General features: G+C 44.6%; 4 protein-coding genes across 6 annotated transcripts; 2 read left to right on the top strand and 2 right to left on the bottom strand.

Moving 5' to 3' along the window:
- The first annotated feature begins 636 nt into the window (after window positions 1-636).
- On the top strand, window positions 637-6009 carry LOC129786910 (uncharacterized). The gene has a single exon (XM_055822166.1). The coding sequence runs from the start codon at window positions 637-639 to the stop codon at window positions 6007-6009; it is 5373 nt and encodes a 1790-aa protein (XP_055678141.1).
- Window positions 6010-7127: 1118 nt separating this feature from the next.
- LOC129790331 (prenylated Rab acceptor protein 1) lies at window positions 7128-8215 on the top strand. The gene is made up of 2 exons (XM_055827809.1): window positions 7128-7532; window positions 7601-8215. The coding sequence occupies exons 1-2, from the start codon at window positions 7447-7449 to the stop codon at window positions 8097-8099; spliced, it is 585 nt and encodes a 194-aa protein (XP_055683784.1). The 5' UTR covers window positions 7128-7446; the 3' UTR covers window positions 8100-8215.
- LOC129789887 (NADH dehydrogenase [ubiquinone] 1 alpha subcomplex subunit 10, mitochondrial) lies at window positions 8182-11682 on the bottom strand. 3 transcript variants are annotated; one of them, XM_055827008.1, is made up of 5 exons: window positions 11613-11682; window positions 11153-11380; window positions 10726-11090; window positions 10133-10646; window positions 8182-8339 (listed from the first exon to the last, which is right to left on the bottom strand). In XM_055827008.1, exons 2-5 carry the CDS (start codon window positions 11372-11374, stop codon window positions 8271-8273), a joined length of 1170 nt encoding a protein of 389 aa, XP_055682983.1. In that variant the 5' UTR covers window positions 11375-11380; window positions 11613-11682; the 3' UTR covers window positions 8182-8270. The 3 variants fall into 3 exon arrangements, with proteins under 3 accessions (XP_055682983.1, XP_055682999.1, XP_055682991.1); XM_055827024.1 differs by having other exon boundaries at window positions 11494-11634; XM_055827016.1 differs by having other exon boundaries at window positions 11437-11630.
- Window positions 11683-12265: 583 nt separating this feature from the next.
- Window positions 12266-14324, bottom strand: LOC129789337 (exonuclease 3'-5' domain-containing protein 2). The gene is made up of 4 exons (XM_055826116.1): window positions 14041-14324; window positions 13357-13980; window positions 12794-13291; window positions 12266-12740 (listed from the first exon to the last, which is right to left on the bottom strand). The coding sequence occupies exons 1-4, from the start codon at window positions 14244-14246 to the stop codon at window positions 12302-12304; spliced, it is 1767 nt and encodes a 588-aa protein (XP_055682091.1). The 5' UTR covers window positions 14247-14324; the 3' UTR covers window positions 12266-12301.
- Between the last annotated feature and the right edge of the window lie 16 nt (window positions 14325-14340).

The raw sequence follows: 14340 nt of genomic DNA, 5'->3' as shown, positions 1-14340 counted from the left end.
ACGCCATTTTGGAAATTGGCCGCCATATACTTTTTAGCGGACGAAACCAAACCGCACTCATTTTCCTTCCTATATATGCCCTAAGGAACATTTATGCCAATTTTCAACTTTCTAGCACTGCTTGCAGTCTTTTGCCGCGAATTTACCTAACTAAAAGCATTTCATCAAACAATTCTCTCAAAAATTACAAAATTAATGTTACGGCGCCAAATGCCGGCACCGAATGAAGTTGGCACCTTTTGCGTGGTACGACTCCACTTTCCCTTTTCGCTGCCAACTTCAGCGTGCACTCTCTCTTCATGAGAATTTTGATTGAAGCCACATGGAAATTTTGTCTCTTTATAATTTTCTTATTTTTATTGTTTGTTATTAAAGTTAGAAGTGAAATATATGATTGAAAGTACCTACTGTGTTTCGCTGGTCATTCGACCCACAGTCTAACCCCCGATACGAATATCCTCAGGTACGTGCTACCATTACTGGTCATTCGACCCACAGTCTAACCCCCGATACGAATATCCTCAGGTACGTGCTACCATTACTGGTCCTTCTACACACTCAGCGAACTACGGCGGAATCCCAGCCAAACGTTCCCATTGATCTATCGAAGAAAATTCATCCTGCAAATCCCGTACGATGGCGACCTTGAAAAGTCTTCACTACCAGAGGGGCAGCTTCAAGGGACAACTCAAACGTCTCGAGGACACTCTCACAACAAAGCAAGACCTTTGCCTAGACGAGCTTCTTGTCTATGAGAAGTCTCTGGAGGGCATTATCAGCAAATTCGAGACCATCCAGCAACAGATCTACAATCTTCCGGAACTTTCTCAAGACTCGTATCACACCGAACATGATCACGAATTGGAGTTTCAGGATCGCTCTCTCAAATTGCAAATCAAACTCAAAATTGAGATACGCCAACGTACGGAGCATGATGAGTTCCACGCTGCTTCCAACGAGAGCATTGTCGGCAATGAGTCAAAAAATGAAAGCCTCGTAAAGCTCATGGAGGAGAATCTTAAGATGAATCGCTCTATGTTTGACTCATTTCGAAACAACAGCATCAATCAAGTGAAATTGCCTCAGCTGACCATGCCCACATTCACAGGCAATTACGCTGATTGGTCATCCTTCAAGGATTCTTTTTCCTGTACAATTCACCAAAACAAAGGGCTTTCAAACGTACAAAAGTTCCAATATCTGAAAGCTCAACTGAGCGGTGAGGCCGCGTCTATCGTCAAGCACATTGCGGTCACTGACGACAATTATCTCTTGGCTTGGAACTTGCTTGAGGAACGGTTTGAGAAGAAGCAGAGTATTGTCAGCCAATATTTGCGCACCTTCTTGGAACAATCAAGTGTCCCGGATGCAAATCCAAAACTTCTGCGCAGCTTGTACAACACAACTCATGGAGTTATACAAGCACTTGATGCCATGGATTGTACCGATCGCGACATTTGGCTTATCCACATCCTACTCAACAAGCTCGACAAGGAGACCAAAACTCTCTGGGCCAGAGAGACCACCTCATCCCAGATTCCTACACTACAACAATTCATGGAGTTTCTTCAGCGGCGTTGCGATGCTCTCGAGGTTATCTTCACCAAAGACAGTGACACTTTTTCGGCCAAAAAATCCAAGGATTCCAAACCAGCGAAGCCTGATTCAAAAGCCGCACCGAAAGTCAGCTACACTGCCACTAACGCCAAGAAATGCATCATTTGCGCCCAAGGAGCCCACAAATTGCAACAATGTTCCAAATTCACGAGTTCCACTCCACAGCAGCAGCTGGAATTAGTGAGAGCGAATAAACTTTGCACAAATTGTCTGCGAGACTCTCACAGCATTGATTCTTGCCAATCATCAAACTGCAGGCGCTGTGGTTCACGTCATCACACTCTGCTTCATGAAGCTTTCATGGGAAACTCCTCCTCAGTTCAGCAGCAGGTTCAAACACCTCAAACTGGGGGCCAGGCAGCCACTTCCGGAACTTCATCGGTGCCACAAACGGCACAACCCAATCAACAACAAGGGGCACTTACTACCGCGCTCGTGAGTCACCCTGCTATTGCACAGCACACCCTGCTGCCAACAATTTCTCTTTTCATTACCGGGCGTGATGGAAAAACACATTCATGCAAAGCGCTGCTAGATTCGTGCAGCCAACCCAATTTTCTCACAAAAAGGCTCGCTGAAAAGTGCCGACTGCCAATCCACACACAGCCAAATCAAACAGTAGTTGGTGTTGGCAATCTTTCTACCAAGATCACGCACGCTACACGGGCCACAATCAGCTCAAATGACTTCAAGTTCTCAACCTCATGCGAGTTCTCCGTCGTGGACAACATCGTTGGGAAACAACCATCAGTCACCATCGCCACTGCTTGGGAAGTCCCACCGAACGTACACCTTGCGGATCCTCATTTTGCAGTCCCAAGTGTCATTGACATGCTCCTTGGTGTTGAGGTTTACACAAAAGTCATCCGCCCTGGGATAATCGAGGGCACTCCCATTCTATTCGAAACACTTTTCGGGTATGTGGTTGCAGGCAATTGTCCCATTTCCCAGGCAAAATCGAGCATCAGCTGTCTCTGTACGTTGCAAGAGTCGGACTCACTTAACGAACAAATTGAGCGCTTTTGGAAAATTGAGGAGCCACAGTCTACAAAGCCCCTCCTCTCCAACGAGGAAATTGATTGCGAAGCCCACTATTCGCAACACACTCGTAGGGACGAACATGGCCGATACGTCGTCTCTCTCCCCACCAATAAAAACGTGCATCTTTTGGGTGATTCTTACGAGATTGCAAGGAAGCGATTTCTTTGCATCGAACGCAAGCTCATGAAAAATCCAGAACTGCGCCTCCACTACGTCAATTTCATGACTGAATACGAACAGCTCGGACACATGAGATTGATGCCCCCGGATTATACCTCACCTCAACCGGCTGTATATCTTCCTCATCACCCTGTCGTGAAGCTCTCTTCGTCATCTACCCCATACCGCATTGTCTTTAACGGCTCTGTGAAGACAACTAGCGGAAAGTCACTCAATGATGCACTTAAAGTGGGACCCAAGATTCAAGACGACCTCTTCGATATACTACTTCGATACAGACAACACAACGTCGTGATCAAGGCAGATATTCGCAAGATGTTCCGACAGGTGAAACTCATTGAGGAGGATCAAAGTCTACTGCGCATTTTCTGGAGAGATGCCCCATACAAACCTCTTCAAATTTATCTCTTGACAACCGTTACGTATGGCACCGCATGCGCGACGTACTTGAGCACACGAACTATTCGACAGCTCGTGGAAGATGAAGGTGAGCATTTTCCAGCAGCCAAACAGGCACAATCTGACTTTTACATTGATGACTTTCTTTCCGGCGCACCCACTGTCGAGGCTGCCAAAGAACTAGTTCAGCAAATGTCAGATCTCATGCACAAAGGCGGTTTTCATCTCACGAAGTGGATGTCTAACGATCCTGCTGTTCTCGAAGGCATCCCCGAAGAGGAGCGTGAAGCCCAATATGTTGACTTTTCTGATCTGGACGACTCTATCAAAGCCCTTGGTGTTCGTTGGAAGCCCTATACAGACGTATACACTTTCACAGTCACGCCTACTGGTGATGTAGTCACCAAACGCACCATACTCTCAGAGATTTCGAGAATTTTCGACCCACTCGGATTCCTCGCTCCAGTGGTCGTTACAGCCAAAATTCTGATGCAATCTTTGTGGCCGTTGAAGACCGATTGGGATGCTGATTTGTCACAAGAGGATGAAATTTACAACAAGTGGAATTCCTACAAACAGAGTCTCCAGGAAGTCACACAAATCTCTGTGCCGCGCAAATTTACATCTCATTTCAACCCAAGTGAGTATCATCTTCTTCTTTTTTGTGATGCATCTGAGAAAGCCATTGCTGCGTGTGCATACATGATGACAAAGGAAGGGGACCAAATCAGCTGCCGACTTCTGTGTGCCAAAACTCGCGTGTCACCCCTCAAAAAGACCACAGTGCCACGACTCGAATTGTGCGCAGCAGTTCTCGCAGTGAAGCTCTTACAATCAATCCTAAGCGCTCTCAAACTTGACTTCAAATCAATTAGAGCTTTTTCCGATTCTGAAATTGTCCTCCATTGGCTCGCAAAGGAACCCCAAAAGTGGAAAACATTTGTCGCAAACCGTGTCTCGGAGATTCAGCAGCAACTTCCACGCAATCATTGGCACCACGTTCCGTCTGAGCTCAACCCAGCTGATGTGGCGTCAAGGGGCACTACTCCCAGTGAGCTAGCCAACAATACTCTCTGGTGGCACGGACCAGATTTCGCACTTCTTGATGATTCATTCAATGATGGTTCACTCACGAATGTCGCGGATGATGAACTCCTCGAGCAACGTGTCACATGCGTTACAAGTGTTGTTTCGGACTTCTGGAAGATAATTGATGAATTCTCTTCACACACCAGAATGATTCGCTATTTGTCGTACTGGAGACGTTACCTGCACAACCTCAAGGCACGGGTCAAGAGCACTCCTCCTGCAACAGGGCCTCTTACTGTCTCAGAGCTTACAGCGACAAATTTGCTCATCGTTTCACAAGTTCAGCGCCAGGTTTTCGCCAAGGAGTTTCTTGCCTTGAAATCTGGGAAAAAGCTAACTACACCATCACGCATCATCGATTTGAATCCCTTCCTCGATGAAAATGGCATCATTAGAGTCGGCGGAAGAATTCAGAAGTCATCGCTTCCTATCTCAATGAAGCATCAAATCCTGCTTCCTGACAAGCACCATTTTACACGACTTCTCGCTGAAAAAACCCATTTGGACACCTGCCACGGTGGTCCCAAACTGGTTGAGTACACAATGAAGCAGCGCTACTGGCCACTTCGCGGGTACGACGTCGCAAGCTCCGTCACTCGAAAGTGCGTTCGCTGCTTTAGATGCAAGCCTAAGCCAATGCAGCAAATCATGGGCAACCTTCCCGCAGATCGTGTTGTCCAACCTCGTCGTCCTTTCACAAAGGTAGGCGTTGATTTCTGCGGCCCATTTTACATTAGGGCTCCTCTGCGACGTGCCACCAAATTCAAGATCTACGTAGCGATCTTCATATGCTTCGTCAGCAGAGCCGTGCACCTAGAGATGGTAACAGACTTGTCTTCCGAAGCATTCATTGCTGCTCTCACAAGGTTTACTGCTCGTCGAGGAAAACCTTCCGACATCTATTGCGACAACGCAACCAATTTCGTTGGCGCTGCAGGGAAGCTCAAGGAAATTCGCAAATTCCTCCTGGAAAAGGACAATCAAGAGAAAATCATCAAACATGCGTCCGAAGAACAAATCCAATTCCACTTCATTCCTCCGAGAAGTCCCAACTTTGGCGGACTTTGGGAATCGGCAGTCAAGATTTTCAAACGACACTTCTATCGTGTCGCTGGGAATGTGACTCTCACTTACGAGTCATTCCTTACCATCATGGTGCAGATAGAAAGTTGTATGAACTCTCGCCCATTGACTCCAAAATCATCGGATCCCTCTGACTTGGACGCACTCACACCATCTCATTTCTTCCTTTTCGAACCTGCTAACGCTCTCCCAACACACGATGTCTCCGATGTTCCTACAAATCGCCTCAATCGATGGAGAGTCAACGATCAAATTGTTCAGCACTTCTGGCGACGTTGGGCTCGCGAAGTTCTACTCAACATGCAACAACGTCGAAAGTGGCAGAAGGAGCAACCCAACTTGCAACCTGGCGATCTGGTCGTGATGATCGAAGACAATCTACCGCCACTCACTTGGCTCCTGGGCAGGATTGTCCTGATTCATCCCGGGGAAGACAAGAAGCACAGGGTGGCCACAGTACAAACCAAAAATGGCCAATTCAAACGTGCCATTTCAAAACTCGCATTGCTCCCGGTTACGGACCCTACTGAGCAGGAAGTTCAGAATCCTACGGTTCAGCCCCGGGAATATGTTACGGCGCCAAATGCCGGCACCGAATGAAGTTGGCACCTTTTGCGTGGTACGACTCCACTTTCCCTTTTCGCTGCCAACTTCAGCGTGCACTCTCTCTTCATGAGAATTTTGATTGAAGCCACATGGAAATTTTGTCTCTTTATAATTTTCTTATTTTTATTGTTTGTTATTAAAGTTAGAAGTGAAATATATGATTGAAAGTACCTACTGTGTTTCGCTGGTCATTCGACCCACAGTCTAACCCCCGATACGAATATCCTCAGGTACGTGCTACCAATTAATTTATTCAATCTTGTCAAAGCTTCCATGGGAACGTCAAAAAATGATTTCAACGCCTTTTTTACGTCTTTGTAGCGCTTATACAGCTCCTAGATAATAAATCTGGGTAAGAAAAAGCTTCTTACTCTTACTGCGAGTCGTATTATTCTCTTTGTAGGCTTTTTAGCTCTGTTATGGAGACACAATATTATCAGGACAGACTTCCACAATATCCGTTTTATTGCTCAACTGGGTGTGTCTTTAACTCGAGAGCCCCAATTTAATCACCCCCACATAGTACAATGTCATTCTGGAGCTTAATTTTCCAACATTTTCTGCTAAATTCTCACAAAACACGATTTTTTGGTGACCGTTTTTAACCGTTATATTTGAATTTCGTCAAATTTTTTATTGATACTTTTTAGGCAAAAAAAATACATTTTTTAGGCTGCAAAAGTAGCTGGGGGCGCTTCAGGGCCCCCCATGGAGCTTCTAGTGGTGGTTTGGGGGCAAAGAAACACGATTTAATGCATTTTTACATATTTTTCAGCTCCCATCGCGACATTGCGCCGAACACATTTCACGGCTGTGGAAAAACTCAATTTTCTCCGTTCTGGTGCAATTTTCTGAGTTTTCCTACTGCAGGGGGGTTTGTGGGTAAGGGGGACGTGTGTTCTGGGGGCTTATTTTGGGCGTAATTGCGATTTTTGGTCTTTTTACACGATTTTTTCCTCGGAAGTGTTTTTATTGAATTTTCTGTTTTCTTAATATCAATCAAAGTAGCGTCGCTTCCTGAGTCCGGAAACCCCAATTTTCCCAGAATATTTGGCGGAAAATGCGAGAAAATCGTGAAAAATCGAGTTAGGATCGACCTCCTGGCTGTAAGCAGCGCCCCCACCTCTTGAATGTGGAAGCCAGCAATTTGATGTGGAATTTGTGGAAACTGATGATGTTGACGTTTTTTTTTTCTAAAAAAAAATTCTGACTAATTTTTCTTACCCCCAAAATCCCCTGAAAATTGTTAAATTAATCATCCCCAGACTCCCTGAGAGCTTTTAGAAAGTTCCCCCAAGTGCTGAAGAAGTAAATTTGTGCTTCTGGGACATTTTGTGATGCACCTGTTATCACTTCCGGACGCAAATCCTTCCTCCTGAGTGCCTCCTGATTCCTGGGATTTACATCATCTATTTGGGAAACAAATAGGAAATGGATGTTAATATTGATATGAGTGACAAGGTGAGCGGGAATATGAATCCGCCACCGCAGCCTGAAACGAAGAATCTCTTCAGCTCGTGAGTACTCATGCGAATCTCTTACTTTCTCCACGATTTACGTGTGCTTTCTCTCCCCACTTGGGTAGGGTCTTCAATCGCAGCCGAGTCCCCAATATGGTGGAACTTTTGCGTGAGATGCGACAGAACATCCGGCCATGGTCGGAATTCCTCAATATGAGCAATTTCAAGACAGTCGCCAACATTCAGCGTCTCACGGGGCGCCTCGTGCGGAATCTTGCCTACTTCCAGAGCAACTATCTCTTTGTCTTCTTGGGCTTGGTGTTCTACTGTCTCCTCACGTCACCACTGATCCTCATTGTCCTCGGTGGGGTCTTCTATGCGTGCTACAAAGTCAAGCAACACAACACAAAGATCACGATTTTCCAGCGAGAACTCAATGCTGGTCAGCAGTGTATCCTCATCAATTGTGCCGCCATCCCCATTCTCTACCTGGCTGGAGCAGGAGCGGCGATGTTTTGGGTCTTGGGAGCTTCATTCTTCTTCATCTCCCTCCATGCAATCTTCTACAACATTGACGCTGTTGTCACGGAGGACACGGAAACCTTCCTCACGGAGACAGTCTAAACATATCCTTGGTGTAATTTAACAACCCTCCGCCCCAATGGGGGCCCACCTAATCCTGTAAATACGCTGATGTCACACAAAATGAACAACAGAGAAAAAAATGTTTATTTAGATAATTTAATGTTTTTCCTAACGTCCGGAAGTTTCTTTCTTTCGTGGCTCTCTCTCTCTCTAGAACTTCCACGTCACTTGATCACCCTGGTCAGGATTGAAACCCTTCGAATAACCCCATCCGGGAGCCTGAAAATACAATTTTTTTTATAAATTTCTGTCAATTAGTTGGTATACCACAAACGTAGTTAACACCAAGTATTGTAATCATCGGAAAAACCGATCCCTTCAGATCGATCTCAAACATGGTATGGGCACGTTTTAGACTTTGCCTTATAGCTCGAGAACGGTAACAGATAGAGACTTCCAGATTGAAGTTTTCTATAGAAATATGGGTGTAAAATTTCATTTTTGGCATTTTCAAAATCCAAGATGGCCGCCGTCCGCCATTTTGAACTAACGTCAAGCACTTCCCTTATAGCTAGAGGTCTGAAATTTTAGTATGTTGTAGGGCTCAGTGGGACGTTTTCATCGATAATTCATACTTGAAAATCGGTCAAGCGGTTTAGCAAATATGGCGGCCTAAAGCAAAAAGTGTTTTTTCGATATAACTCAAGAACGGCTTGACCGATTTTGACGATCTTGGTATCAAATGAAAGGTTTTAAGAAGCCCTACAACTGTTTCAAACATTCCAAGTTTCAAAAACATCCGCAAGAGGCGCTAAAATCAAAAACAAAAATTGCCTAACTTTAACACTTGGAGGACCCAACATTTGGCACAACGCGGAGGATCAAATTGGTAATAACTACCAGCTGATAAAATATGCTCAATAATTAATTATTAATCAGTTTTTTTTAACAAGGATCGAAAGTTTCACTAATTCTCAATCTTCTTCACCGAATTTCTAAATATTTAATTGAGAAAATCGTCACTGAAAAAAAAATTGCGTCGAATCGATGAAAAATTGCCAATTCAAACGACTTTTTTAGCTACAATTTTACATAATTTATTATTGCGCCTAAATCATCACAAACTTTGATTCTTAAAGTAACTTTTTAGTCACTTCCGGCAATAAAATTAGTCCACATTAATTATTTTCACAGAGGAAAAGTGAACAAGAGTACTTTATTTGGGAAATATGGGGAAACATAACCTCAAAACAATGGCTAAAATGTATGGGATTTTGACTGGTAGTTATTACCAATTTGATCCTCCGCGTTGGATTCTGACTTTGACCTCAATTATCTTCCAAAGAAAAGACTTTTCTCGAGATTTTCTTTCTGCTATCTTAAAGTAATTAAAATTCCCTATACATAGATGCTAAATTCATCGAGATAGGTCCAATAGATTTTATTTTGTGATGATTTTAAGGTTCCAATTGGTAGCAAGTACCAGTAAAGTCCTCCGGTGTTAAGGAGCAATATCTCCGAAATTCTGTTATCGATTTCCTTTAAATTTAGATATGTTGTAGCCTAACTCAATATCTTTCATCAGCCCGAAAATGAAGAAAATCTATGATGCCGTTTAGAAGATATAGTCATTTGAAAAATTCTTGAATTTGAAAAGTTCTAAGAGCTATATCTCTTGAACCGCTTGACCGATTTTGCTTAACTTGGTATCAAATTAAAGGTATTGCAATTCTCTACAACTTTCTAAAACATCAGAAATCTCTAGAACCATTCCTTCAGGACAAAAATTGCAAAAAACTGTTTTAGTAAAACAAAAATCCGCCATTTTGTGCTCTAGAAGTGACCTTGACCATAACTAGTCAAGAAATTTCTGTAGGTCTTATAAAACAAGAGATATGACCATTTTTATCCATAAAATTGCAGAATTTCACAAAAAAATCAACTTTGCCTACTAATACTGCTCACAAATCAAATTACAACGCATAAACAAACTTCTACACGTTGTGGGACACCAACTCTTATAACTGGACGCGTTATGATTGACTTTCTTAAAAGATTTGGTGGATTCTCACCGTTTCCAGGACATCCTGAGCCTGCTTGGAGTCCTCAGCATCAACAAGGAGTTCCGGAACATCCAGACGGGGCACATTGAAGAGCCCCTCGAGGACATTCTTCTGCACACTGTACTTCATCCGGCGATTGTTGAAATCCCACTCAAGATTGAGGCCCCATCGCCAATCCTTCATCTTCGGGTCGTGCTTGTCGAAGCGATCAAAATCAATCCGCTCAATGTCCTCCACGACAACTTCCGTATCTCCACCCTCATTCCAATCGTACACAAGCAGCTCAGCGTGGGTGCTGATCTCCTTGAGGTAGAGCTGCTTGTAGAAGGATTCAATATCACGCAGATATTGATCCGTGAGGGCGGGAGAATTCGCTTCATGGGGCAGAGCGCGCTTCTTAAGATTCTTCTTCACCTGCTCCACGGAAACGTCCAAATAAACAACCAAATGGGGCTTCATTAGCTCCTGAAGTGTATTCTTCCGGATATCGTAGTAGAAGGATCGAGCACCCTTTGAAATGTACCTACAAAGATGGACAGAAATGCCCGGAAATACCCTTCAAAACAGCCCTTCCGGAAAGGGAGAATTTGAGAGCAACAAACCCATTTTTGGCCATTGCCTCGATGAAGACCATGTCAGAGTAGCAACTCCTGTCCAGGACGACTCCCTGACCGGTGTTGAACAGGTGATTGAGTGCCTCTACGTACTGCCAGAAGCGCAGAGCGTACATGTTGAACTGAAAGGCAGCAGCATTGGGATGCTTCGGGGTACGGCAGAAGGTCTTCTCGTCGTAGCTCTTCAACGATGCTGGGAATTCCGGATCGAGCGTACGGGCATCGAATCCATAAGAATTTATGTAATACATATCCATATTTGCTTCAGGGATGTAGTGCATCTCCAGCTCATCAGCCAGCTCCTTGGCAAACTTGCTCTTCCCCGCAGCCAGGGGTCCCTCCACGGCGATAATCTGCAAATTCCAGAAGAATTTTAGAGAAAAATTCTAAAGAAATAGGCTTGAAGGAAGCTTACTTTGGTGTTTTCATCAAAACGCTTCCTGGTGTGATCAAAGATAGCCTGGAGGAAGCCGTATTTCTTGGTTTTGTATGGGTAAGGAGGAGGTTTCACAATCTTCTGACTTCCTCGCATTGATCGCCCGGAAATTCCACATTTCTGCTGCACCACCGGCACCACAGCGGGCTTCACTGCAGTCGGCAGGAAGCGCACAACACTCAATCTCAAAACTCCTGCCATTTCCGCCTGGAATTTGAGAGAAAATCCTGATTTTTCCTGATATTTTGATTACATCACATAACCTAAAAATCTCAGCTGAGACACTTTTATTTTTCTTTGTGTTTTCTATGATTTTTTACATGAATTTTCACCAAGTAAGAATTTTAACAAGTTCTTTTAACTATTTTTAAGGAAAATCAATTGGAAAAACTCGAGAAAATAAAGAAAATTTCTTAAAAACTCCGAGAAAAACACATACTTATTTTTCTTCTTTTTCGCTTACAGCGCCAACACCGGCCAACACAGTGCATCCGTCTCATTTTTGAACTAAACGAACTTTTTTTTTGCATTTCGACAAAATTCGTGATTTCCTTGTTTTTTCCCAAATTTGTGGGCATAAAACGCATTTTTTGAGCTCCTGGGGCACTTACGGGTGCTCCGGGACCCTCGGGGAGCTCCTCCATGCGGAATTTGGGGCCCGCGGAAATTTTGACGGTTGGGGATTTTACACGCACTTTTTTTTTCTAGAAATGCATTTTCGCGAACTTTTCAAACCAATGATGCCATTCGACGTGGCGTCGCTTCCTAATTGCAAAAACTTACTTCCGGCCGGAAAATTCGGCGGAAAACGCGAGAAAATTGCGAAAAACTGAAAGTGTGAGGGAGACAACATCAGTGACGTGTACCGTTTCATTTTCTCTTCAACGAAATGTACCAAAAATTAGCAGTGGTGGCTTTTGGAACTACATTTAGGGCGCCAATTTCAAAAAGTAGTCCCAAAATGCGTGAAAATTTTTTGGGGGCGCTACGAATGGGGGCTCTGGGGGGAAAATGAATGTCGTTGGTGAAAACGGCCTGGTATCAGGAGTCTCTGTACCAAATTTCATCGCGATCGAACCAACAGAAGCGAAATTACACAGAGAACATTCTTTATTATATAGATAGCGGCTATTCTTCATTTGTTTTTGTGATTTCTCCTGAATTCCCTGCATTTTGGTGAGTACCAATCCCAGCCTGAAGTAAATCCTCCATTGTTACACGCCCTCGATCGGCTTTTATCTCCAATCTATCCTGATTGTGCGTCACTGACCAGTATTCAGGGAGGAATTTGGGTTTCATTGTGGTCAGGAAGTACTCTCGCCAGAGTTTCTCGAGACTCACGAGCCCCGTGGTGGCTTTGTAGTGTTCCACGACAATCTCCCCGTGAGGTCTGTAGGATGAATTAGGCACAAGAGTGGTCATTTCGAGGATTTCTTTCAATCTCTCCGAAGTTACTTCATCCCAAGAAGGGAATTTTTCCAAGATTCTTGCTTCCATCTCATTGATTCTTCCCTCTGGGAGGGTGCTTCTCCTCTCTGTCAATGCCAGGGCGAGAGATTTTAGTTTCCTGCAAAGGGAATTTTTGAAATCTTTCCTAAAGAAAGGAATTTGAGGATTTACTTGAGTTGGGTGTCTTCCCGGAATTTTGCACCATCCGGATGATTCTCCAGCGGAGCACTGCACTCCACTGAGAGTTTCTGCCGGAGATCCAGGTCATGTTTATTGCTCTTCTGGTGGCATCGTGTGCAGAGCAGGAGGACATCATGGCTGGAGTGACTCTTCATGATGACAGGGAAGAATTTGCGATATTCCCGCGGGACAACGTACTTCCGGATGTAGGATTCATCATGCCCACATACAACGCATTGATTGACTTTCAGCTGCTTATCAAAGTCTCCCACATTCCCTGTGGCACGTCCTGAGGGCTCAAAAGCCAGCCGGACAGTGTAGGGATCTTCCTTTATGAGCACCGCGAGGCCTTTTGCGATGTACCAATCTGCTTTCCGGACATCCATTGCACAGAGGAGCTCCCCATCGGGTGCCTCCATGAAGCAGTTGTAGTACAGAGGACGTGAACGTGTGCTGAAGGCTCTCTTGTTCTCCTTCACTGCTGCTTCCCTACAAAAACAAGGGAAGAGAAAAAGTCTTTTCTGACTTTCCGGATATCACAGATTTATTCTCACTTCTTCAGGAAATTCTTCCCATTCTTCTTACTCGATCCCTGCTGTGGTGTGTTCTTGTACTTAAAGGATACATCAATGAATGGCGTGCAGATGCTCAAAGTTTCATTGAGATCATGCCCACTGGGGTTCCAGAAACCTCCTCCTTTTGTCGGAGCTATCCGTCCGGCAAAGTATTTGAACAGTTCAATAGCCACAAAGGCATCATTGGCAGCATATTGAATTTGTTTAGCATTCAATTCATGAGCTGCCCAGTCTGAGCAACGAAGACGCCAATCTTTGTCCAGTTCAATGTTCAGGAAGCTCTGGGAGAGTTTGCTGAGTCCAAGAGGTTGTTCCCCAACAAGCTGAGCCATGCTCCGGAGATCGAGAACACTTGCCACGGTGACTGAGTAATCCTGACACAGCAACCGAGCATCCTCATTGGGAGCAACGCCTACTTTGACAATGTCCTCACGTTCCAGCAACTCCTTCAGATCCAGCGGGATACCTTTGATGTGGCTTAAGCGGAAGAGGGCACACAGTCCTGTGTGGGAGGCCAGCTGAAGGAGAGCAATGGGGTGCCTGATCCCATTGACAGTCACCCATTCGCAGTCAAATCCCAGGACCTGGTACTTCTGGCAGTGGCTGAAAGAACGATTCCCAACTCATCTCATGGAATTAATCACAAAGACTCATCGGACTTACTTCCTCAGGATCTCCACAACCCTCCGGCAGTGCTCCACGTCATTGACAATCTCAATCTTCTGCCTATTCAGTGGATTCTTCCTGTCCCAGATGCTTCGCCACTTCCGCAGTAAATTCCCACGATTCTTTAAAACAATGTACATCAACCCAATCCCCACGGAAGCCACCAGGGTGTGGCGAATCAGGGACTTCCGGTCAGTGCTCATTTTTAGTATTTAATTTGAACCAGAATTTCACATTTTATGCAACAAACAACTTCTTGAGGTTATGGGCCAATTTAGTCCAGGAGATTTAGGCTTC

The sequence above is a fragment of the Lutzomyia longipalpis genome, chromosome 1, assembly GCF_024334085.1.
Source record: "Lutzomyia longipalpis isolate SR_M1_2022 chromosome 1, ASM2433408v1".
NCBI lineage: Eukaryota > Metazoa > Arthropoda > Insecta > Diptera > Psychodidae > Lutzomyia > Lutzomyia longipalpis.
This window is presented reverse-complemented; position numbering and strand designations above follow the sequence as displayed.